We start from the raw sequence: 27,814 nt of genomic DNA on the forward strand, positions 1-27,814 counted from the left end.
TCCTGTGTTTAAACCGCCCCCTTCCTATCTCTTACAAGAATACACATTGATTGCATTTCAGGCCCACTTGGATAATATCCCCATCTCAAGACCTGTAACCTGATCATATCTGCAAAGTTTGTTTATGCGCCATGTAAGGTAGCATTCTAGGTTCCAGGGATTCGGACATAGGTAACTTTATTCCCTTCACTAACACTTTTTTAAAGAATTGTTTTGCCCTAACCGGTTTGGCTCAGTGGATAGAGCGTCAGCCTGCGGACTCAAGAGTCCCAGGTTCGATTCCAGTCAAGGGCATGTACCTTGGTTGCAGGCACATCCCCAGGACGGAGTGTGCAGGAGGCAGCTGATCGATGTTTCTCTCTCATCGATGTTTCTAACTCTCTATCCCTCTCCCTTCCTTTCTGTAAAAAATCAATAAAATATATTTTTTTTAAAAAAGAATTTTTTTTATTGATTTCAGAGATGAAGAGAGAGAGAGAGAGAGAGAGAGAGAGAGAGAGAGAGAGAGAGAGGAACATCAGTAATGAGAGAGAATCACTGATCAGCTGCTTCCTATATGCCTCCCACTAGGGATCAAGCCTGCAATCCAGGCATGTACCTTGACTGGGAATTGAACTGTGACTTCCTGGTTCATAGGATGACACTCAACCCCTGAGCCACACCGCCCTGGCACACTAACACTTTTTTAAAAAAATTGTGGTAAAATAATAAAATTTACCATCTTTTCTATGCTAAGTATACAGTTCACTGGCATTGAGTACATTCACTTTGTTAACTACCACCACCACTATCCATCTCCTGAAGTCTTTTTGCCTTGCAAAACTAAAACTCTATCCATTAAATGATAACTTCCCATTCCCCCTCCTCTCATTCCCTGCTAACCACCATTAAGTTTTCTATCTCAATGAATTTTGCCACTCTACATACCTCATATATGTGGAATCATACAGGAAGTGTCCTTTTATGACTGACATATCACTTAGAGGAGTGTCCTCAAAATTTATCCATGCTATAGCAGGTGTCAGAGTTCCCTTCATTTTTAAGGCTGAATAATATTCCATTCTCTGTATATATCACATTTTGCTTATTCATTCCTTCATCCATGGATACTTGGGTTGCTTCTATGTTTTAGATGTTATAACTAATGCTGCCATGAACATGATGTACAAGTCTTTCTTCAGGATCCTGCTTTTCATTCTTTTGAGCATATACCCAGAAGTAGAATTGCTGAGGCATATGCTAATTCTATTTTTAATTGTTTTGAGAAACTGCCACACACCATTTTCCATTTCACCAATAGTATGCAATGGGTTCTAGTTTCTCTATATCCTCACCAGTGCTTGTTGTTTTCTGTTTATTTTAATAGTGGCCATCCTAAATGGGTGTGAGGTGATATCTCAAGGTGGTTTTGATATACATTTCTCCAATAATTACATATGCTGAGAATTGTTGGCCGTTTGCATGTATTATTTGGAGAAATGTCTATTTTAGCCCTTTTCCCATTTTTAAATTAGGTTTTGTGGTTTTTGTTGTTGTTGTTGATGATGATGAGTTTTAGGAGTTCTCTATATGTTCTGGATATTAATCCCTTATCAGATATCTGATTTACAAATATTTTCTCCCATTCTTTGGGTTTTTATTCTGTTAATATTGTCTTTTGGTGCACAAAAGTTTATTTATATGCAATTATTTTTAATTTTCATGAAGTTTAATTCATCTCCTTTCTTTTATTACCTGTGCCTTTGGTGCCATATCCAAGAAATCACTGCCCAATTTAGTGTCATGAAGCTTTTGTCTCATATTTTCTTCTAAGAGTTTTATAGCTTTAGGTCTTACATTTAGATCTTTGATACATTTTGAATTCATTTTTGTATATGGTGTTAGTTAAAGGTCCAACTTCATTGTTCTGTATGTAGTTACTCAATTTTCCCAGCATCCCTGGATGAAAGACTGTCCTTTCTCCTCTGAATGATCTTGGCACCATTGTCAAATATCATTTGGCAATGGTTTATTTCTGGGGTCTGTATTCTATTCCATTGGTTTGTATGTCTGCTTTTATGCCAGTAGCACACTGTTTTTGATTAGTGTAGCTTTCTAGTAAGTTTTGAAATCAGGAAGTGAGAGTTTCCAGCTTTGTTCCTCCTTTTCAAGATTGTTTTGGCTATTTAGACTCTCTTGAGATTCCATATGAATTTTAGGATAGCTTTTTTAAATTTCTGCAAAAAAAAAAAAAGGCCATTGAGCTTTTGAAAAGGATTGCATTGAATTTGTACGTTACTTTGGATAATATTAACATTTTCACAGTATTAAGTCTTACAATCTATTGACTTGGAATGGGTTTCCATTTGTGTCTTCTTTAATTTCTTTCAACAATGTTTTTTAGTTTTCATTGCATAAGTCTTTCACCTCCTTGGTTAATTTCCAAGTTTTTTTTTTTTTTTTGATGCTATTGTCAATAGGATTGTTTTCTTAATTTCATTTTCTGAGTATTCATTGTTAGTGTATAGAAATGCAACTGACTTTATATCCTGCTTCTTTGCTGAATTCATTTATTAGTTCTGACAGCTTTTTTTAAAATATAAAATCTTTAGGGTTTTCTACATATCAGAGCATATCATTAGTGAACAGAAATAATTTTACTTCTTTCTTTCTGATTTGGATGCTTTTTTGTGCTCCTGGATTTGGTTTTCTAGTATTTTGTTGAGGATTTTTACATCAATGTTCACTAGGGAAATTGGTCTGTTGTTTCATTTCTGTTTGTTTTGTTTTTGTCTGGCGTTGGTATCAGAAAAATACTGGCCTTGTAGAATGAGTTAGGAAATCTTCCCTCCACTTCAGTTCTTTGGAAAATTGAAGGATTGGTGTTAGTTCTTCTTTAAATGTTTGGTAAAATTTACTAATGAAGCCATAAAGTCCAGGGCTTTCCTTGGTTGGGATATTTTGATTACTGATTCAGTCTGCTTACTAGTTAATAGGTATATTTAGGATTTCTGTTTCTTTGTGATTCAGTCTTGGTAGGTTTTCTGTTTATAGGAATCTGTTCATTTCATATCCAATTTGTTAGTATACAGTTGTTCATGGTATTTTTATAGTCCTTTGTATTTCTGTAACATCAGTTGTAATGTTCTCACATTTCTGATTATTTAGTTGTCTTTTTTTATTATTTAGTCCATCTAGCTTAAAGGTTTGTCGAATTTGTTGATCTTTTCAAAGAACCAACTTCTGGTTTTGTTGATTTTCTCAATTATTTTTCTATTCTTTATTTCATGTATTCCTGCTCTAATCTTTATTATTTTCTTTCTGCTGGGTAGTTTTCTAGTTTCATAAGTTCTAAAGTTAGGTTATTAACTTGAGATCTTTTTATTTTCTTACTGTAAATGTTTATGATTATTAATTTCCTCCAATCATACTGCTTTCACTGTGTCCCAGCAGTTCCTGGATGTTACATTTTCATTTCTATTTGTCTTAAGATATTTCTGAATTTCCCTATGATTTCTTCTTTGATACATTGGTGTTTGAGTATGTTGTTTCATTTCTATACATTTATAGAATTCCAGTTTTCCTTCTGATGTTGATTTCTAACTTCATCCCATTGTGCTTTGTATGATACCTATCCTTTAGGACAGTGGTCGGCAAACTGGCCCCTTGAATGTGGCTCTTCCACAAAATACCACGTGCGGGCGTGCATGTACAGTGTGATTGAAACTTTGTGGCCCATGCCACGAGGCCAAAGAGCCACATGTGGCTCGCAAGCTGCGGTTTGCCGACCACTGCTTTAGGACATGGATTTCTTTGGGGAGGGGCATCATTATCCTATCACAGTCACTAATTTCTATCACATGCATGCATTTATATTGTCTATCTCCATTGTAAGTTCTTTTATATATATACTAGAGGCCTGGTGCACAAAATTCATGCACAGGGCAGGGGGGTGTGTGTCCCTCAGCCCAGTATGCACCCTCTCCAATCTGGGACCCCTCGAGGGATGTCCGACTGCCCTCCCCTGCAGGCCTGGTCGTCCCCAACTGCCCTCCCCTGCCGGCCTGGTCACCCCTAACTGCCCTCTCCTGCCAGCCTGGTCACCCCCAACTGCCCTCCCCTGCAGGCCTGGTTCCCCCCTAGCTACCCTCCCTTGCAGGCCTGGTCGCCCCCAACTGTCCTCCCCTGCAGGCCTGGTCCCCCCCGCCCCCCAGCTGCCCTCCTCTGCCGGCCCGGTCACCCCTAACTGCCCTCCCCTGCAGGCCTGGTTCCTCCCAACTGCCCTCCCCTGCTGGCCATCTTGTGTCCACATGGGGGTGGCCATCTTGTATGTTGGAGTAATGGTCAATTTGCATATTACCTCTTTATTAGGTAGGATTTCTTTATTGATTTCAGAGAGGAAAGAACAGGGAGAGAGAGATAGAAACATCAATGATGAGAGAGAATCACTGATCGGTTGCCTCCTGCACGCCCCCTTCTGGCTATCGAGTCCACAATTCAGGCATGTGCCCTTGGCTGGAATTGAACCTGGGACCCTTCAGTCTGTAGGCCGACACTCTATCCACTAAGCCAAACTGGCTAGGGCCCATTGTTAGTTCTTGAAGGCAGGGATCATTTTGCTCATGACCATATCTGCAGTAGCTAAAACAGAGTCTGTCACACAGGAAGTAGTAAAGACTTTCTGAGTGAATTTCAATTAAGAAAAGATGCTTCACATTTGTATAGTGATTAGTATGAACCAGTGCATTAAATATATCCATTACACATAAATCCTCACAATAACTCTGTGAAGTGTATACCACTAATTTCCCAATTTTATAAATCAGACAATAAAGGAATAGAGTTTACGTTTCTTTTCCAAGGTTACACATCTAAAAGACTATGATCTTAGATTTAAACCCAAGCAATCAATGTGGCCATAGTGTCAGGTTCCTACTCTGTCCTTTTTACTTTTTCTTTATATATATCTATAGATATCTATAGATATATATAAAATTGACTTCAGAGAGGAAGGGAGAGGGAGAGAGAAACATCAATGATAAGAGAGAATCATTGATCAGCTGCCTCCTACATGCCTCCTACTGGGTATTGAGCCTGCAAACCCAGCATATGCCCTGCCTGGGAATGTAACTGTGACCTCCTGGTTCATAGGTCAACTCTCAGCCTCTGAGCCACACCAGCATATCTGCATTTTTATTAGAGATTTTTAAAAAATATTATAACTGTGCCCTGAATATATATGAAAATCCATGGGGGGAATGTAATTATACTGGCCATAGTACAAATCTAGGCCAAAAAGACTTCTCACAATATTTAATAGACTTTATGAGAAATATAAGGAAATACTTTACCTTGTAAAGTAATCACTTTAGCATTATTTGAATTATATCCATTTGTAGAGTGTAATAGCCATTATTTGCAGTGTTGAGAGTTTTCTGTCAACATATTTATTTTCAAGTTAAAAATTCAAGGTAAAAATAATAGATTTTTTTTCATAAATCTGAAAATTTGTATGTTTATTTTGATCTAAAACATATCTAGAAATTAAAATTGGTGAGGTGAAAATTAAATAATTAATAGATTGCTTATAATAGTATGAATATAAGTACCAGAAAAATTACTCATGGACCAGAGAAACCTTAACAGATAGTGAACAATTTAATTAATTTAAATCAAAAAATGCAAATGACAATAAGCAAATGAAAAATGTCTTTAACCTCCATAGTAATGAAACAAGAGTGTTTTTTTTAAAAAAATCCAGATTATTCAAAATTTAATTCCTAAAGTTTCTCCTCACCCATGTCTTGGCGAGAGAAAGGTGCTTCCAAGAAGGTGTTCAGAAATGGGTGTTCTAGTCACTGTCATGGAAGCATAAATTGATGCAACCTTTATGAAAAACAATTTAAAATTTTTTTTCAAAATCTATTCGTGTGCAATTTATTTGGCTGTGTAATTCCAAATCTGGGAATCTTTCCAAAGGAAATATTCAGATGTACACATAACTAGTGTACAGTATATTTATCTGAGCATTATTTACAATACAAAAAACTTGAAAAACCTCAAACATTCAATAAGAGATTAGCTTAAATAATATTTAGGAAGATTATTGGCTTAAACACAAATATTTTCATAGAATTATGACCTAAAAGTCTTTGATTAACATGTAAATGACTTTTGAAAGAGAATTCAATTATATAGAAGAGTCTAAAATTTTTAATTTAAAAATTAAATCATTTGGCAAAAAAAAAGTCTTTAATTTAAAATGGTAATCATGGCATCTCACTTCCATGGCATAAATCTTATTTAAATAGTAACAGAGATTAGTTCAAAAAAGAAATAGAGAAAAAGAATGTAGGTAAACAAAGTTATTCTGTAAAATCCCATACAAAGGGTAGCTGTGTATGGGGGAGAATTAGCATTTATGTCCCATTTTTGTACACAGCAAATCACAAACTAGGCATGTAAAAAGGCCTTGAGTTCTGTTTTTAAGACCAACATATTATTTTTGAAATTTCTTGTAATGAAAATAACCCTGTCATTTTAAAAAATCCTCATCCAAGGATATGCTTTATGTTGATTTGAGAGAGAGGAAAAGAGAAAGAGAGAGACATTGATGAGAGAGAAACGATCAGTTGCCTCCTGCATGCACCCTCACTTGGATGGCATCCATAACTTTTTACTGTATGGGACGATGCTCCAACCAACTGAGCCATCTGGCCAGGGCTAACCCTGTCATTTTGATCCATTAGTTAACATGCTATTTAATGACATTTCTTTAATGACACACTTTCCGGAGTAGCATGGGAAATATGGAGGGTGTAAAAGATGCCCTGTCAGCCCTCACATTCTTTGTGGTATCATTGCACAGACAACACAGATACACAGAGCCTTAAAATAATAACACATTAAAGATAAGTGACTAAGGACCAAAGTAAGGGTTCCAGACACCAAATGTCCAATGATGTTGGAGGTCAAGACAAATATGGCCACACAGTTGGGACAGTTTCAGGAGAAAAGGAGAGCTTGTGGCGTTTGCTCTGATTTCGAACTTTCCCAGTGAGGACATGCCTCATGTTTTAGTCGGGAAGTTGACCCATTGGTTTAGAAATGAATGAAATACTTTCAATGAACTCATGTTAAGTAGATATTGATTAACGCTGCTTGTTGATTAATTCTCATAATATTTTTGAACCTCTTTATAGCTCTCCGAGACACTGGAAAACAGTCTATCAATAGTGACTGGAAGATCGAACACTCTGGAGCCTTCACCTTAGCTGGAACTACTGTTCATTACATAAGAAGAGGCCTCTGGGAGAAGATCTCTGCCAAAGGTCCTACTACATCACCTTTGCACCTCCTGGTATGAGGGGAAAAGTCGATACCATTGCTTAATCAGCTCCCTGTGGCGAAGGACATCCCCACCGTGCCTTCTCTAAGCTTTTTTCACAATATGAGATGTCAGGTAGACATTTAAAGTCATTTAAGAGGTGGATTTTTTAGGGATTTTAAAAATGTGTTTTCCATTGTGATATATAAAAACGGAAATTATTATAAGAGGAACAAAATTTTATAGGGCCCCACAGACTCAAAGTAGAGGTGAATTACAGGCAAGGAAGAACCTTTTTTTCCTAAAAGCATACATTTACTAACCAGGGTGGATGTCTGTGAAGAGAGAGCCGTAATATGGTAAATCCCAGCACTGTATACATTCCTGAAATAGGCCTTGTCTGATCTCTATGAAATGCCTTTGATAAAATGGCACTGTTTCTGGGGAAAGGATTGGGTACATATATCAAATAGTGCTCACAATTACTCTGTTCTGTTTTCTTACTAGGTTAATTGATCCCTGTAAAGAATTCTGGAAATTAGAATGTTTGGGATAAGTTTTTTTTACCATGTAATAAAAGACTAGACTTGAGGCAGGACAGAGTTTGAAGTGAAAGAAGCAGGACAGTGGTTCCTGCGCCCAATGGCAAGTTAAAATGCCCTTTTTGACCTTCATCTCTGCAGTCAGTGCTAATGGCTTAGGAGCCAGAGGGCTGACGGCACAGCTGGCGTGTTTTCTGTCCTAGCGACAAAGCCTAAAATTCAGACACTTCAACACCTCTTTAAGTCCACACGTAAAAACAACTTTAAAACACGATCAGCCGACTCTTTATTTGGAGCGTGGCATGCCACATTATTTAATATCGCCACACAATTTAAGTGGAATTTTTCTTCAATTGGAGACATCTGTGTTGCCAATCTAGGCGCTAGAGGTTCAAATTGTGTATCGGCCCATTTGCTTTTCCTACTTTCATGTGCCTGCAAATCCTCCCGGGTTCTTGTTCAAATGTCCAGTCTGATTCAGTAGGTCTGGAGAGGAACCTGAGATATACATTTCTAATCAGCTCGCAGGCAATGCCACCACTGCTAAGTCTATGGACCACATTTAAAATAACAATGTTTTCTAGAACTGCAATCAATAGGTTTTACCAACACAGATACAGGGAGCAAGGAGAGTTAGGTGCTTGGGGACCTTCTGTTCCAAATCTTGACGGTGATGATGATGATTCTGATTCATTTAGCACTGAGTCAGATACTGTCCAAAGTGCTTTATGTTCCTTATGGCATTTAATCGTCATGGTAACCCTGTATAATATGTATTATTATTACTCCATTTTACTGAACAACTAATTATTAGAGAAGTTAAGTGATGTGCACAGTGTCTCCCAATAACTTATTTAGTTAAGAACGACCCAGGTGTTAATCAACCTACTATGCTGGCCCTTCTGGCATGAAGCTTAGATTTAGCTCTACACCAGAGAGCCTTGGATCGTAAGTGTATGTATACTTTGAATAATTATTTGTTCATCTCCCCACAATTTCTTTGGATCGTATTATTTCATTTGAAGGGGAAACTTCACTTTGTGCCATGAGCCATCTGGAGAGAGGGGAGGGGGCTGACTAAACAAACATACATACTTAATATCTGGCTCTTTCCATAACTTACTTACTTACTTACTTACTTACTTACTTACTTTATTTATTTATTTATTTATTTATTAGTTACAGTTGACATACAATATTAATTAGTTTCAAGTGTACAGCGTAGTGATTAGACATTTATAAACTTTACAAAGTGCTCATCCAGAAGTCACTTAAACATGACATTTCCAACAACAAATATTTTTAATGATTGGATTACAGGAAATGCCTGCCTTATATGAATGTAACCTACATTTTTATGGAACAAGACCGAAGGTCTTTTACTGAGCCCCTAATTCAAAAATCTTAAAACAGTTGACGTGAGACCTCAGTGCTGGGCAGAGGGAGTTTCCTTGCTGCAGAATTCTTAATCTGACTGGTAATTACCAAGGTTTTTCCTGGAAGCATGAAACGTAATTAAAGTCAGTGAACTATGTCTAAAAGAAGGCATCTATGTGACCTGGATTTATTCCATAATCCAAGGGAAACTGCACTTCTAAGATATTTGTCTTTAATGACTATTACAGATTGAAAGCCAGTACTGCATTTTGAAAGGCAATACCTTCTGCCATGTTTCAGTCTGTGCCCCTCAACTGTAACACGGTCACACTTTCCTTCTTGCAAAAGTGTGCTGCCAACTTCAAATGCTTTCAGAAGGAGCTGATGGTTTTATAGCCAAGGTCTCTGTTTCAAAGGGCATCATTTATTCAAGGACAATCTAAAGTTATATTAATGTAAATATAGGTTTTTAGGAAAAATAGACATGTTTTTATTTAATTAAATAAGTTGGCAAGTAGCTATTATTTATAAGTTCATTTTATCAACCAAAGAACTCGTATGCTTATATTCATAACCCATGGACACAGACAATAGGGTGGTGAAGGCCTGGGGTGGGGGACGGGGCAGGCTAGAAAGGGTCAATGGGGGGAAAAGGAGACATGTAATACTTTCAACAACGAAAATTTTAAAATAAATAAAATAATGAAACACAGGCCAACTAAAATAAACAAATAAACAAACAAATGAATAAATAGTAAAAGCTATGTAATAACCAGACTCATCAAGAAAAAGAGAGGACCCAAATAAATAAAATCAGAAATGAAAGAGGAGAAGTAATAACTGACACCATAGAAATACAACAGATTATAAAAAAAATTATTCTGAGCCCTGGTCAGGTAGCTCAGTTGGTTAGAGCTTCATCCTAATACACCAAGGTTGCTGGTTTGATCCCTGGTCAGGATATATCAAAGAATCAACCAATAATGCATAAGTTAGTGCAACAAATCAATGTTTCCCTCTCTCTCCCTATCTCTCTCTAAAATCAATTTTAAAAAATATTTTAAAACTATATGGTAGCAAATTGCATAGTCTGGAAGAAATGGATAAGTTCCTAGAAACATACACTCTTCCAAAACAGAATTAAGAAGAAACAGAATATGAACAGACTGATTACAACTAATGAAATTGAAGTAGTAGCCAAAAAACCCCCAGCAAACAAAAGTCATCCTGGACAGGATGACTCCACAGGTAAACTTTACCAAACATCCAAAGAACTTACACTAATCCTTCTCAAACTATTCTAAAAATCTTAAGAGGACGGAAGGCCTCCAAGCTCATATTATGAGGTCAGCATTATCCTAATTCCAAAACCAGAAAGAAGAAAATTATAGGCCAATATTCCTGATGAATATAGATGCTAAAATCCCCAACAAAATTAGCAAACCGAATCCAGCAAAGATTAAAATGATCGTACACCAAGTGGGCTTTATTCCAGGGATGCATGGTTGGTACAATTTCTGCAAATCAGTTAACATGATATGCCATCTAAACAAAATGAAGGGTAACAACCATATGACCATGTCAATAGATGCAGAAAAAAGCATTTAACAAAATCCAGCACCCATACATGATACAAACACTCAGAAAAGTGGGACTAGAGGCAACGTACCTCAACATAATAAAGGCTATATATGACAAACTCACAGCTAACATCACACTCAATAGGGAAAAACTAAAAACATTTCCCTTAAGATCAGGAACAAGCCAGTGTTTTTAGCACTCTTATTCAACATAGCACTGGAAGTCCTAGCCACAGTAATCAGATAAGAAATAAAAGGCATCCAAATTAGTAAGGAAGAAGTAAACTGTCATTATTTGCAGATAATGTGATACTATATATAGAGAACCCTGAAGACTCCACCAAAAACCAAACTAGAACCAATAAACAAATTGAGTAACTAGCAGTTTACAAAATTAATATTCAGAAATCAGTTGCATTTTATATAGCGATAATGAACTATGAGAAAGAGAAACTAAGAAAACAATGCCATTTATAATTGAATGAAAAAAATTTGAAATTCCTATGAATAAGCTTATCCAAGGATATAAAAGACACTCAGAAAATTATAGGACATTGAAGAAAGAAGTCAAAGAATATACTAATAAATAGAAGCATATACCATGCTCATGGGTAGAAAGAATTAACACTATTAAAATGTCCAACTACCTCAATAATACTGTAATAACTATATATGATGTCAGGTGGATACTGGAGATATCAGGGGGATCACTTTGTAAAGTATGGGATTGTCTAACTACTATGTTGTACAGCTGAAACTAATATAAAATAATATTGAATGCAAACTGTGATTGAAAAGAAAATAAAGATTTTTTTGAAATGTTAAATAAAGGTCCATACCACCCAAAGTACTCTATAGATTCAACTCAATTCCTGTCAACATACCAGTGGTATAGTTCACAAAACTAGAAAAAGTAATCTAAAAATTTGTATGGAAAGACCCTAAATAATGACAGAAATCTAGAAAAAGAACAAAGTGGGATGTATCACACTACCTAATATCAAACTATATTGCAAGGCTATAGTAATTAAAACAGCATGGTACAAGCATAAAAACAGACACATGGATCAATGAACCAAGCAGAGAGCCCAGAAATCAACCTACACCTATACTTTCAATCAGTTTATGATAAAGGAAGCAAGAACATACAAAAGGGCAAAGACGGTCTATTCAATAAATGATTCTGGGAAAATTGGATAGACACAAAAACTGAAACTAGACCCAATTATACCATGTACAAGAATAAACTCAAAATGGATTACAGACTGAAATTTAAGAACTGAAACCATAAGACTCCTAGAAGAAAATATAGGCAGTAAAATCTCAGCTTGTTCTCTTTGCAGTATTTTTTTCTGACACATCTTCTCAGGCAAGGGAAACAGAAGAAAAAAATGGTTCTACATGAAAATAAAAAATTTTTGCACACAAAGGGAAACCATCAACAAAACAAAAAGACAACCTACTGGATGAGAGGAGATTTTTGCCAATGATAACATCCAATCAAGGGTTAAGATACAAAATTTATGAAGAACTCAGACAGCACCAGAAAAACAATCAATCCAATTAAAAAGTGAACAGAGGGTCTGATTAGTCACTTCTCCAGAGAGGACATACAGATTGCCAGTAGATATATGAAAGGATGCCCAAGATCGTGAATCATCAGAGAAATACAAATAAAACCACAATCAGAAAACACTTCACACCTGTCAGGATGGCTATCATCAATAAATCAGCAAACAAGTATTTGAGGATGTGGAGAAAAGGAAACCACAGTGCACTGTTAAAACAGTGTGGGGTTCATAAAAAAAAAATGGCATTGCTTTATGACCCAGTGATTCTACTTCTGGCAGTGTATCCAAAGAAATCCAAAACATTAATTTGAAAGAATATATGTATCCCTTTGTTTATTGCAGCATTATTTACAATACAAAATATGAAAGCATCCCAAGTGCCCATCAATAGATGAGTGGGTAAATAGTAGTGGTATATACACACAATGAAATACTATTTGGCCATAAAAAAGAATGAGATCTTACCTTCTGTGACAGCATGGATGGGCATAGACAAATACCATATGATTTTATTTACATGTGGAATCTTAAGAACAAAATAAACAAATAAAATAGAAATAGACTCATAGATACAGAGAAAAAACTGACAGTTGGGAGAGGGGAATGGATTGGAAATACAATTGGTAGTTACAGAATAGTCACAGAGATGTAAATACAACATAGACAATATAGTCAATAATCCTATCTAATAATAGACAAACATGGTAATTAACCGTACCTCCGACATGCTTCCCATTGGCTAATCAGGGTGATATGCAAATTAACCGCCAACCAAGATGGCGGCCGGCAGCCAGGCAGCTGAAGCGAACAGGAGGCTTGCTTGCTCCAGTGATGGAGGAAGCCAAGGTTCCCCACCTGCCGCTGCCGGCCTCTGAGCTGCACTCTAAGAAACAATGTTGCAATTATAGAAGCTAAACAAACCCCAGAAACCTGCTTTCAGCCAGCCGGGCCTCAGAGCTGGAACTGCAACAGTGTTTCAATTAGAGAATCCAAACAAACCCAGATACCTGCTTTCAGCAGCCGACGTCTCAGAGCTGGAGCCGAGCCTCAGAGCTAAAGCTGGCTCTCAGTTCCAGTGACAGCCATAGAAGGTAAATAAATCCCAGAATAAAAAAAAAAAGAAAAAAAGGAGATGTTGGGAGCTTCAGTCACCCGCCAGCCTGAAAACGGCCCTCAGCCCGGCCCTCAGCCCCTCACCCAGACTAGCCAGGCACCCAAGTGGGGACCCCCACCCTGAAGGGTGTGTGACCAGCTGCAAACAGCCATCATCCCATCATCCAGGCTGGCCAGGCACCCAACCAGGACCCACACCCTGATCTGGGACACCCTTCAGAGCAAACCAGCCGACCCCCACCCATCCACCAGGCCTCTATCCTATATAGTAAAAGGGTAATATGCAAACTGACCCTAACAGCAGAACGACTGGGAATGACTGGTCACTATGACACACACTTACCACCAGAAGGCAGACGCTCAATGCAGGAGCTGCTCTCTGGTGGTCAGTGCGCTCTCACATGGGAGGAGCTCTGCTCAGCCACAAGCCAGGCTGACGGCTGCCAGTACACTGGTGGTGGTAGGAGCCTCTCCTGCCTCCTCATCAGCACTAAGGATGTCTGACTGCAGTTTAGGCCTGCTCCCTGCTGACAAGTGGACATCCCCAGAAGGCTGCCGGGCTGCCAGAGGGATGTCTGATTGCCAGCTTAGACCCAATCCCCTGGGGAGCGGGCCTAAGCCAGCAGGTGGTCATCCTCTGAGGGGTCCCAGACTGCGAGAGGGCACAGGCCGGGCTGAGGGACCCCTTCTCCATCCCCCCCCCCCGAGTGCACAAATTTTTGTGCACCGGGCCTCTAGTATTGTAATAACTATATATGAGGCCAGGTGGGTACTTAAAATATAGGGGGGGCCACTCTGTAAAGTACATGATTATCTAACCACTATACTATACATCTGGAATTAATACAGAGTAATATTGAATGTAAACTGTAATTAAAAAATAAAAGTAGCGGACTCTCATAGCCAGTTAGCCTGGAGGTCAAATCACCCCCACTATTGCTGACAACAATCAAGGCTTAACTACAACAAGACTGCGCACAAAGACCACTAGGGGGTGTACCAAGAAAGCATAAAAAATGCGGAGACAAAGAAACAGGACAAAACTGTCAATGGAGGATATTGAGTTCAGAACCACACTTTTAAGGTCTCTTAAGAACTGTCTAGAAGCCGCCGATAAATGTAGTGAGATCCTCAAGAAAACTAATGAGACCCTCGATGTTATGATAAAGAACCAACTAGAAATTAAGCATACACGGACTGAAATAACGAATACTATACAGACTCCCAACAGCAGACCAGAGGAGCGCAAGAATCAAGGCAAAGATTTAAAACGCGAAGAAGCAAAAAACACCCAACCAGAAAAGCAAAATGAAAAAAGAATCCGAAAATACGAAGATAGTGTAAGGTGCCTCTGGGACAGCTTCAAGCGTAACAACATCAGAATTATAGGGGTGCCAGAAGATGAGAGAGAGCAAGATACTGAAAACCTATTTGAAGAAATAATGACAGAAAACTTGCCCCACCTGGTGAAAGAAATAGACTTACAGGTCCAGGAAGCACAGAGAACCCCAAACAAAAGGAATCCAAAGAGGACCACACCAAGACACATCATAATTAAAATGCCAAGAGCAAAAGACAAAGAGAAAATCCTAAAAGCAGCAAGAGAAAGAAACTCAGTTACCTACAAGGGAATACCCATACGACTGTCAGCGGATTTCTCAACAGAAACTTTACAGGCCAGAAGGGAATGGCAAGAAATATTCAAAGTGATGAATACCAAGAACCTACAACCAAGATTACTCTATCCAGCAAAGCTATCATTCAGAACTGAAGGTCAGATAAAGAGCTTCACAGATAAGGAAAAGCTAAAGGAGTTCATCACCACTAAAGCAGTATTATATGAAATGCTGAAAGGTATCCTTTAAGAAGAGGAAGAAGAAGAAAAAGGTAAAGATACAAATTATGAACAACAAACGTGCATCTATCAACAAGTGAATCTAAGAATCAAGTGAATAATCTGGTGATCATAATAGAATCAGGGACATAGAAAGGGAATGGACTGACTATTCTTGGGGCGGGGGGAAGGGGTGTGGGAGATGCGGGAAGAGACTGGACAAAAATCGTGCACGTATGGATGAGGACAGTGGGTGGGGAGTGAGGGCAGAGGGTGGGGCGGGAACTGGGAGGAGGGGAGTTAAGGGGGGGAAAAAGAGGAACAAATGTAATAATCTGAACAATAAAGATTTAAAAAATAAATAAATAAAAGTAAAAAAATTTTTAAAGCTATGCAGTAGTCTGGCTTTGTTCATAAACAAGGTAAATCAATCTCTCTTTGTTAATTAATTTAGCTGAAAGTCACCTATAACTGGCAACATCAGTGAGATATTTAAAACCAAAATAAGCACTGTAATGTACTTAGAATTAGTACCCAGTATGTATATGTGAATTTAAAACTATTATTGATATAGTTGATTGATAATGCCATCATTCTAGTTCCACAATCCACATATTGAATTAGTATTTCTGTTGATATAGTGAACTGAATTTTATTAAAAAAGTAAAGAAAATTAAACTTAGGCTCATTTAAATTTCTCCCCATGTAATTGTTAACTCTGAATCGCCTATCATTATAATGCCCTTGATACAGTTCATATAATAAAATTCTTTAATAATTTAACATAGTTTAAAGTTGAGATATATATGTTTTTATGCACCACAATGTATTATATAGATAGCTTTCATAAATCCTCAGATTCATAGAAGTGATAAATCCCATGGAGTTAACCTATTTTATGTAAATGTATTTATAAAGAAACACATATTCTTATTCTTTTATTTAAAATGATTCTTTTTCAGGTATATTTCTTTTATTTAAAATATGTATGATTGCCCATGATGACTAGTTTTGCGCTTGGCACAGGATACTAGGGGGGAACAAAACGGACAGGGTCCCTTCTTATGTCCGGTGTAGCCCCAAATACAGTCATTCTTATATTTTCATATATCCTTTATGGTTTATTGCACTGCTCACATATATGTGTACAAAACTAATTTGTTTTTATTTGTTATTAAATTAACATTTATTTAAAAGTTCAAATGGAAAATTAGTAACTATGACAAAATTGTGGTATGAAATTTTTGTCCTAAAGTTGGCTTAGAAGTTCTCTACCCTCGTGGATAGAAATGAATCCCAAAGTCTTCTGTCCTCCTCCTCTGTTGGTGCAGGGACTTTCTGTTTTATATGAATGGACATTAAATTGTGAATTATATCTTGCTGTTAGAGCGGATACATATTCCTGTCTCCCACTGCTTAAGTCATCTCAATCATGTATCATTCTTTGGGAAACTGTCTAGTCCACTGACTTGAAAGAAAATGATCTGGTATATCTGACCTCATTCAAGTGGGCTTTTCTTCATAATGCCTTTAGCTCCACAGAGGTAAGTGTGGAACTTCAGTTTTTCCAGAAGTATGACAATTACAACAGTTAAGCAATAATGCCACAATTCTACTGTTTATTAAAGAAGCATGCATCCCATGCAATAAGCATTTTAGGATATCAGCATTCTTCATTTTAAGCTTCACATTGAATGTGTTCTACTTTGACCATCTACCTTCATCACTTCTATATGTTGTATTATAGGTGCTGCTGTTTCAAGACCAGAGTTATGGTCTTCACTATGAATACACGATTCCATCAGACCCTCCTCCAGAAAATCAGAGCTCTAAAGCACCTGGACCACTTTTCATGTGGACACACACAGGCTGGGAAGATTGTGATGCCACGTGTGGAGGAGGTAAAGGATTTTCTAATATTTATATTTCCAGGATAGCGGTTACTTTCTGATTAACTGTTGATAATTAAGGCAGATCTGCAGCCTCTTCTCTAAAATTCCAAACTCCATGAAGAATTGGAAAATGAACGTTTTTTGTGATGCATTTAGTGGCTAAACATGGAATATTTTGTGGCAAAATTTGATGTGAATTGAAAAAAAGTTCATTGAGAGGTATTACATATCTCATTGCTTTGCTTTACATAAATATTAATTTATTTGCTTACAGGGGCTTACTTAATATATACTAGGGGCCCAGTGCACGAATTCATGCACCTTGAAAGGAACTCTGGGCTGCGAGGCTCTGGTGGGCACAGGGGCGGGTTTTGGCCCATCCTCCATGCCACCACCCGACCCCTCCTGCCACGGCTCCAGGTCCCCTGTCTGCTGGCAGCCCCGCTCCTGCTGCCGCTGCTCCCATGCGCCGATGGCACCAGCCCTGCTTGCACCTGCTGATGGTGCAGAGCGATTGGGGCCGGTGCCGTCAGTGGGTGTGAGTGGTGGCTGCTGCCCCGATCATCAGATTGTCCCTCAGGAGCAGGGGGAGGTGGAGAAGCCCTCATGGGCAATCCGGCCTGGCAGTCACTGCTCGCACCTGCTGATGGTGCCGAGTTATAGGGACCGGCACCAGGCACTGGCAGCGGGTGCAAGGGGTGCTGGCACAGGCAGCAGGTGTGAGCGCTGGGTGGGACTGCAGCACATGGGAGCAAAGAATTTTCAGTAACCACCAGAGGCTCTCCCCAGTGACAGCAACTGGCACCTCGCCTTGGTCTGGCACCCCTGCTCACTTGCTTCATCATCCCTCCATGGCCAATGCCCTCCATGTTCCATGCTCTGCTGTCTGCTGCCAATGCCCACCATGTTTGGTGTGCGCCCCCTGGTGATCAGCACACATCATAGCAACCTGTTGTTCAGTTCTGCCTTTTGGTCTATTTGCATATTAGGGTTTTATATATAAGGATACTTTTTATACTTTATTATTTGTATAAAGTATTAAAAGTTCTAAATTCCAAAATACATCTGCCCACAAGACCTGAAATGCATGTGAAGGTGCTAGGAAAGAGCAGTATTGAGTTTGCTTCTGAGTTGTCTGCATACACAGGTAAGAATGTATAGTGCAGATGAAGAAAATATACTGAAGACTCAAGGGAGAGGCCTGGAAATGCAGGAGATAATGGCAGAAAATAGAGCTAAGGTCATGGAGGGGGTCTAGTTATTGGTAATAACCAGACCAGGGGAGCTATTGACTTAACGTGAAAGGCAAGATCTCTGGGAAGAGGAGAGGGCCATGAATGAAGAAGCCTAGGTATTATAAGAATAATTCAAGTAATTCAAATAATTCTGTAATTCTTAATGACAGAAATGGTACTAGGACCAGTGTTGGAAAATGTAACGATGATGCAGTGGCTGACACCTTAGAGGGGTGGCCCAGAGGTAGAAGTTTGACTACACCAAGGAGACTGGCGCAGAGTTGATCCAAGGCTGGAGGTTTCGGAGGAAGGAAGGGTGTAGGCTGGCAGTGGCAGCGAGGAGCAGGACACCCACGCTGCCTCTCAATCAGAGGTGCTGGAGAGAGAATGGCCCCTGGCAGGGGCTCTGGGGAAAACAAAGTGTCTTCAAGGGGGAGAAAAAACCTGCTGTAACATTGAAGGTGCAGAGGCTGGAGGGAGCAGCTTTTGTCCCCACATTCCGAGCTCTGGTGCTCATCTGGCTCCTGGGGCACCTGGCCCCCTGGAGCCGCCAGAGCAAAGGCAGCGTTTGGGGAAGGGAAGAAGGAGATATTACAGAGCACACTTTGCCCCAAATACAGCATAATTACAACAAGGGGATTTGAAATTTTCTCACAATTTAAAAAATGTTTTCAGTCCTGCTTACCTGATACAGTTTGCATTGGCCACGCATCTCCTGGGGCAGTGGTTGGCAAACCACGGCTCGCGAGCCACATGCGGCTCTTTGGCCCCATGAGTGTGGCTCTTCCACAAAATACCACGTGCGGGCGCGCACGGACAGTGCGATTGAAACTTCGTGGCCCATGCGCAGAAGTTGGTATTTTGTGGGCATCTGCTCTGAGACTTGGGACCCTCTGCCCTCCTGACCTCTCCTGCAGATGCCCCCATGTTTACACACAGGCCTGCTTCTCTGCTCACTCCTCACTGATGCCAGGACCTGTTTCACTTCAGGGCTTCTGCCTCACGTCCTCCACCCACATAAAAAATACAAAATAGAAACAAGCATACTTGAAATGAAAATCTACATGGTTAGAATTTTCTCTGCAGTAAAACTCAGGTAAGAATGACCAGCTGCCATCTGAGGGCAGGCTGTGGGGAGTGGCCCCGTGGAAAGGTGGATGGTTTCTGTTAGTGCACTGACAGGTGGCCCTTAAAGTCTGTTTACATTTGAAACTCTAGACAGGAACATGTTTGCCCAGTGAATTTTATGACCCTCAATTTTTCTTTCTTTTGTAATTGTGGTCTAATAAAAGCTGCATCAGAAGTAAACATTCAGCGCTTGTCAGTCTTCAGTTTGAACAAGCAAATTATTAGGGTTCAATTTTTCCCCCAAAATAACATTAATGGCAACCTAGACTATGTTTTGCCAATTACCAAACCTTAAGAAATAGAGGTTCACTATAAATTCCTTTTGCTTCAGAGTCAGAAGGGCTTTCTGATATTCTTAAGCATAACTTCTAAATTATGAACATGAGAAAATTGAAGCAGAGAGAGATTAAGTGACTTCCCAAGGTCACAGGCTCATTGAGGGAGGAGCCGGATTAGAATCAGGATTCCTGAGTTCAAGTCTCCTTTCCTCCTCATCATATACTTTCTTCAAGAGCAGCTTGGAAGCTAAATGTTGTTTCCACAAAATAGGGCATGTCCCTTAGAGATTATATAGAGATATTTTATTTTATTCTGTTAAATTCAGATAGAAAAGGACAAGAACCATATGATTTCACTCACGTGGGATATAAAACAGAAAGCAACAAATGAAGAAACAAACAAAAACTCATAGACATGGACAACAGTATGGTGATTACCAGAGGAAAAGGGAGTGGGGGGAGTTGATGAGGGTAAAGGGGGTCAAATATCTGGTGATGAAAGGAGACTTGACTTGGGGGGTGGGTGAACACACAATGCAATATATAGATGATATATTGCAGAACTGTACACTTGAAGCCTATATAATCTTATTAATCAGTGTCACCCCAATGAATTTAATTAAAATTAGAATTAATTTAAATATGTTCTTATTTTTATTTCAAATAATTTGTTTCGTAAAATAGTACTAATTATACACAGACTCTACAATTTGTGCTTGAGTAGACCTTCTCTTTCAAATCTGTTCCTTTGTGTTCAGTCAACAGTTTTCAATTATCTCTGACAATGTTAATAGGGCACATATTCATTTCAATGCCAAAATATTTCTGGGCTTTTGGATATTATTTTTCTTTGCAGTTCATAAATTAAGTGGATGGACAGGATTTCAGGAATCTCATCATTTCTGACTTCGCATTGTCAATGTTATAGCCAGAAAAAGCTTTGTAATCTTTCAGCATATTCATGAATTAAATGAGAGTAAGTTCAAAGCACAGAACATTGGAAACAGATTCATGCAAAATTTATCTTCAGCAGAAAAGAGGAAAAATAGCTCTATTCTACTTCACGGGAAAATACTATGCAAGAGCAAATAAAGTATCACAAGGCAGTATAAAATGTCATTGTCTCACATAAGTTATTTTTTTAATTCTACTGTAAGGCTTTAGATTGCCAGAAATAAGTGGGGAAATTAAAAAAAATACCTTGTTTCATGTAACTACATTTTAATGCTAATGATCTTTTGCATCAGTATCTTCAACTACGTTTTAAAATAAACCAAAATAAAGTTTTTATTATGCATTTCCATTAATTTATTAATATTAGTTATAAGATATGAAAAGCCTAAGATATAAACCAAATATTTTAAAAATAATGGATACTGGTGATATCAATTAAATGTTTCCAACAGTTTAAAATACATACATGTTTCATCATCTTTTTTTAAAATTTTATTTTATTGTTTAAAGTATTACAAATAGTAGTACATATGTCTCCCTTTTTTCCCCATTGACCTTCCCCCGGCCTCCCCTACACCCAGGCAGATGCCCTCATCCTCCCCCACAGCCCCGCCCCCCCCACCCCAGTGTCTTGTGTCCATTGGTTATGCTTATATGCATGCATACAAGTCCTTCGGTTGATCTCTTTCATCATCATCTTTTCAATTCTAATGATAATTCTAGAAAAATTTAAATGGATATATCATTTGTGTTATAGCATTGACCATTGAAATCAGCCCGTTTATTTTTAAACAGCTTAAAATGTACTTGTGAAATAAGTGTTTACTTTGCTTTAGTTGTTCTAAAACATCTAAATAATCTTGGAGGGAATGTTTTAAATTTATTTTGGTTTGCGTAAAAGATCTGTTTTAAGTGATCTGGATCTCACAAGGCATTAGAGATGTACCATTCCATAATACCTGAGGTTGTATGTGGAACCTGCATTTCGCACAGGGCATGCTGCTACTGTCTTATGCCAGAATTTATTGTGATCTGGCGGATAAATTAATTAAAGAAAACCTAGAAGGAGGAGCCCCAAATTTAATATCCTATTTTTGAAATAAATGAAGAGTTGAGCATGCTTTTAGGAAATCTAAATAGATACAATGTAAAGCGGAAAAACATAAGCCAACATTCCACATTCTCCACATGGGTCCAAATCCTAGTAGTTTACAACTCATGCTATTAGCCTTGTGCTGTGGTATCTGAGACACAGTTCCTTGTCCATGACCAGATTCTAAGGAGGCATCCAAGCCTGTGGGTCCAAGTTGAGGGATCATCTTAAGATACAAATGCCTGTACATTTTCAAGGGTGTTTTTCCATTTTAGAGGCACTTTGAATGTACCAAAATAAATGCTATTAGCAAAAAACAAACAAACAAATAAATAAAATACGCCAAAAATATATTTTCTCTTGGCATTACTTTATTTCAATAAAATCAATACAATTTTGTATTCTACTTCCTTTACTTAAATTAATAAGTACTTTTTATGTTAACATAAATTCTTTATAAGCTTGAATTTTAATACCTAAGTGAAAACCCATTAACTGATTTACTACAGATAACTGTTCCCCATAACTTGTCATTTTGTTTGCAGATGGTTTTTCACCATTTTAGGAAACATAGTGTTAAGATAAATCTCTTCGTAAAGAAAGCACTTTGGGCTTGAATTATATGCTTCTATTTCACTCATTGATTCCTTTACCAATACTGACTGCGCATTCACTCTTGCTGAGTGGTCAAAAGATGAGTGCTTTCTGCTTTCAGAGACCTATCTATCCATCTAGTAGATAATAGCAGCATCACTATGCAGAGTGGTTGGGGGAGATGAAGAAACCCTTCTAGGGATATGCATAGGTGCAAAGGCACTGGGATTTAGTGAGAGTATTTATTACTAGGTTGTAAAATATGAGGATCAAGCTGTCAAAAATAATTTGATCGGAAAAGTAGAAAGAAACTAATTCATGAAGTCCTTTAGTGTTACGCTAGCACTCAAGTTGCATTTAACTTGCAAGTTATGATATCCCATTTAAATATTTGTGTATGGAAATGACAATCAATTTGGATTATATATTGGGTGTCGCCTACAATACAAAATAACAGCTTTTCCCTAAAATATAAAAAAAGTCATTTTTAATATTAAATCCAAACCCTGAGAAAAAAAAATTATAGAAATGTAAAAAAAAAAAAAAAAGTCTTAGAAGTGAATGCCATGATGTGGGGAAAAAATTTATACTTCGAAAATAACCAGCATTTTATGTATCTTTAAGATGTGCTCAGCCCTAACTGGTTTGGCTCAGTGGATAGAGCGTCACCCTGCGGACTCAAGGGTCCCAGGTTCGATTCCGGTCAAGGGCATGTACCTTGGTTGTGGGCACATCCCCAGTAGGGAGTGTGCAGGAGGCAGCTGATCGATGTTTCTCTCTCATTGATGTTTCCAACTCTCTATCCCTCTCCCTTCCTCTCTGTAAAAAATCAATAAAATTCATTTTTAAAAAAAGAAATGCATGAATACAAATGGATATATATATAGACAGTCTTATAGAGTTCTATAGTTCTATTTAAAAGTTTGGAATGTCGGTGACATTTAGAGAGTTTCAGTTATGCATATCCAAACACTGAACCCACTCCCAGGACATGTTTCTGCATTTATGATGCAAGTTTTAGAAATGTGATCTACCTGGATAGAACATAGTTTTATTAAAAAAAAATAATTGTTTCAGGGGTTAAATACAGAGCATAGAAAAAAGAATCAGCTTATCTCCGAGCCTGGGAAAGAAGGAACACAATGTAGTATCTCTCTAGAAAGAGTCAGTAAGTAAAAAGGACCTTACGTTTTCGAATTTTGCCTAAATTTGTCAATGAGACAAAGGCATAATGCTTATTTTATTTTATTCATAATTGTATACAAAACATCAAAACAGATTTCCCCAATATAGATTTAATGGGAATGACCCGGAGGTGAAGTGAATTGCCATAAAGCAAGTAATACACTGTCAACAGCCTGCAGCTACTCATGGTTCAGGCAGAAGGCCAGTTCCTTCACTTTCTGTTCATCCCTGGGTCCTGCAGAGCTGGATGCATTATAAATACTGCTATTACATGCTAGAATGGAAATTTCCTGTGTTGGCTGGGACATAAAAATATATAAAAGAAAAAAAATCAAACAATAACATTTCCATATGGCTTTATGATCTTAGTTGTATTTTCATAGGCATGAAGTGTCTGTAGCTCAGCAATAGATTTTTCCCCCCTGATTCTATTGTTTTCGTTCAATAACATTTTTTTTTAAAATTAGGACTAGGTTGTTTTATCTGCCAAAAAACTTACAATGCGAGCTTCCTTGCTGCATTGTGGAAATGTCCCAATTCATATTCACAGGCTTTCAAGCGTTCTTAGAACACCACTTAGGCGCTCCCTGAAGTGGTGCTGATAGTTTTATTCCTCTTGATATATCAATACTTATACTTAAAAGATTTTTTTCAATAGCTCAATATGTTAGCTCTGGGCTGACAAAACTAAGGTTAGATATTTACTGAGGAGTGGAAGAAAATGCAGTATAATTAGCCCTGAGTTATTTATTCCACGACTACATACATGTTTAGCAAAAGCCTTCTGGATAATGTCTGTTTGTCATCTTCTTGTGTTGTAGTTGGCAAAAAGCCACGATTTAAATTAGTTTAGGTAACTCCATCTATTCTGTAGAAGAGTGTCTTATGACTGTGAAGGCTTTAAATTAGATTTTAAAACTAACATTCATATTTCATAAATGTAACATTTTTAATCCCACTTTTAGGTTGGCACCATTGCAATGCAGAAATAATACATAGGCTAAAGTGAGAGAGAGTTCGCATATCTTTTTAATGTACATGCCAGGTCATAAAGGAGCACCTGAATCATTAGAAAGTAGGAGGAACTTGACCAAAAATGTGTCCCAAAATCTTATACATTTAGATATCTCCTACAAGTGGGCCAGTTTTTTCTGACAAAAAACAAAACAAAACAAAAAAAAAGGAAGAGTAAAATAAATCATTTCTGCATCTTTAATAGTTTGTTTGAAAGTTATGTGAAGTTGATGGGCATTGCACATGACTATGATTAAATCTAATATTATACTACCTATGCTAGCAGGTGCAACTGAAGATCTAAATGGTTTTGTTTACATGATATGCAATAAGCACAGATACATTATTAGTTAATACACATATGTCTACAGATATAGTCAGGCTTTTATACTAGAAGTTATCATGGGACTATACCCAGTATTGAGAGGGAAATCTAGGGAGATCCTGAATTTGTTCCTTTGCCTTCCACTTGGCCACTCCATTGTCTCTCCCATCCCCCATTGAAGTCAAAGGAAAAGATACTCAAAAATTGTTTAAGTGTCGCTCTCTTTCTCTCTACATTCCTTCTTTGTTTTTCCCTTAATGCCAGTCTTCCCTCTGTTAACGAATGACAGAGTGACTTCTCAGCCACCAGCCCAGGTCGTCCTATTTGGCATGACCTGGACAAAAACTTCGAGCTTCCTAATTATCATTGCAAGACCGTCATAGGACCCTAGCTATTGGGCCTTTGAATAGTGACTCAGAAAACTCGTGATTTTTTTTTCTTAATCCTTAAGGATCCATTGCAATATATATAATGCAAAGTGTCCCTTTGGGAGTTCGGCTGGAAGACTGAGTTCAGTCGCTTGCTATGACATGTGCTGACCACTAGGGGGCGGTGCAGAATGAAGGAAGGCCCTGGCCAGCAGCCAGCAGCCTGGAAAGGGAAGCCCCAGCCGGCAGCTGGAAAGAAGGCCCTGGCCAGCAGCCAGAAGACCCCGATCGGCCCCGATTGCTGGCCAGGCCTAGGAACCCTACCTGTGCACAAATTTTGGGCACTGGGCCTCTAGTTTGTTTATAATGTCAAACAATAAGTTAAATTCGATTATTCAATCTTACGTAGATTTTTGACTTTTGTAGAGGAAGAATTAGCACATATATATTAGGCTTTTGAAGTGTAAGGTGAAATAAAAGTGCTGTCAGGTATGTGTGCTCATGGGGCTCTCTGAAATGTTAATACATCGTACAAATGGTCACTTTTACTTCCTGTTATCAGGCTTTATCATACCAGAGAGAGTAGAAAAGCCAGTTTTCTGAAATCTGGTGAACAATGGTAAGGGTCCCATGGCTATTAGAGAGCATGGTAGTCATTAGGGAATGAGGATTTCTAGAATTCTTGGGGCCTTTATCAGAGGCCATAAGAATAAAGGTCTGGCCGAAACCGGTTTGGCTCAGTGGATAGAGCGTCGGCCTGTGGACGAAAAAAAGGTCTCGGGTTCGATTCCGGTCAAGGGCATGTACCTGGGTTGCGGGCACATCCCCAGTAGGGGGTATGCAGGAGGCGGCTGATTGATGTTTCTCTCTCATCGATGTTTCTAACTCTCTATCTCTCTCCCTTCCTCTCTGTAAAAAATCAATAAAATATATTTTTTTTTAAAAAAAGAATAAAGGTCTGAGTCATACTCCAAGCTTGCTTTCCATAACTTAACAGAGCACTGATGTTGTACAACCAAACATGCATGCATGTTTATGGGAGTTTATGTGCTTTCATGAAGGTACCTAGGTGTATGCAAACATATCTTTCCACCACTTAATGCTAAAGATGGCATAGCCCTTTATAACAAGTCTTTAATATTGAATCAACTTATGGTGCCACAATCCCTTTATAATACAAAACTTGCCATTTAATTTCTAATGAGAAAATTACTATTCATCTTTCTTAAACCTAAAGATACATTTTTTATGTAAATAATATCATCTTCATTGATCTAGCCTACAATTTGTTTAAAATATCTCTGGAAATTACAACAAGCCTGTGAATACCTCCTAAATCCATTAGATAAAAGCCTATAATAACATTCTTTATATGTTTCTTTCAGGAGAAAGGAAGACAACAGTGTCTTGCACAAAAATCATGAACAAAAATATCAGCATTGTGGACAGCAAGAAATGCAAATACTTAACCAAGCCAGAGCCACAGATTCGCAAGTGCAATGAGCAGCCATGCCAAACTAGGTAACCCTGTCCCACACACTCTGAGTCTTACCAAAGTCACATTTTCTTTAAAACCAATGCAAGGGATCTAAACCAAAATGTAAGCTTTTAAATAAAGCAGGGTCTGAAAAGACAGAATCAACTTGATGGAATGAATATTGGAGTGGCATAGAGAGAAGCCATGCCTTAATCACTAACAGAGGTGGATGAGTGGAACCTTAGTATAGCTTTGGAGCAGGCTCCCAACAAGGCTGTTGGGAATGGCCTCTCTCACAGGGCTCCTGAAAACCCACGTGCTTTCATGTAAAACGATGCTGGGCGCTGTGGGACTAAGCCCCAGTGTCAAATGGCCTACAAACTTGTAGGGATGGAATGACAAAAGAGTGTGAGGCCGGGTTGATTCCTCCAGAACACGGGGACAGGAACATTCCTAGCCTGACACTCAGGGATTTGTTGAGGTTCAGTGAGTTAGGGTGTAGTTTCGAGTTCTTAGGAAGTCAAACAGAATTGGTCTCCTCTCACTGTAGTTTCTGCAGTGGAGTCAGTGAATGTACACATCCTACGACTCAGATACAAAGACTTTGTAGTTTTGCTGGGATCTGTAACTAATAAAATCTTCATGACCCTCCACCACAATGAGTAAGTATGGGCGGTGAAAGGGGGAGGAGGGACAGAGGTGCCTGCCAACTCTATTTAGGCTTCTCTGATCTCTGCGGGGGTGTGGTCATGTAGGCTAGTGCTCAGTTCTTCTGGTTTCTTTACCCCCTCCCCCGCCTTTCCCCGCTCTGATGCTCTGCATCCTGAGTTCCCTCAAGTTCTGCTTATTGGAAAACTGCTGTTAAGCCCTGCAGATCTGGCTTGTGCTGTGTTAATGAGAGCTTAAAAGAATTTCAAAAATCCTTCTTTCCTCTACAAAGCTGACATT

The 27,814-nt window shown here is 38.5% G+C and overlaps 1 protein-coding gene across 1 annotated transcript in view; it reads left to right on the forward strand.

Annotated features, from left to right (window-relative positions):
- ADAMTS19 (ADAM metallopeptidase with thrombospondin type 1 motif 19) overlaps positions 1 to 27,814 on the forward strand; it is a 216,734-nt gene that overhangs the window by 161,525 nt on the left and 27,395 nt on the right. Inside the window, exons 17-19 of the mRNA XM_059695332.1 lie at positions 7,182 to 7,339; positions 17,071 to 17,224; positions 26,775 to 26,910. Coding sequence (XP_059551315.1) covers positions 7,182 to 7,339; positions 17,071 to 17,224; positions 26,775 to 26,910 — 448 coding nt within the window. The remainder of the gene's footprint in view (positions 1 to 7,181; positions 7,340 to 17,070; positions 17,225 to 26,774; positions 26,911 to 27,814) is intronic.

The sequence above is a fragment of the Myotis daubentonii genome, chromosome 5, assembly GCF_963259705.1.
Source record: "Myotis daubentonii chromosome 5, mMyoDau2.1, whole genome shotgun sequence".
NCBI lineage: Eukaryota > Metazoa > Chordata > Mammalia > Chiroptera > Vespertilionidae > Myotis > Myotis daubentonii.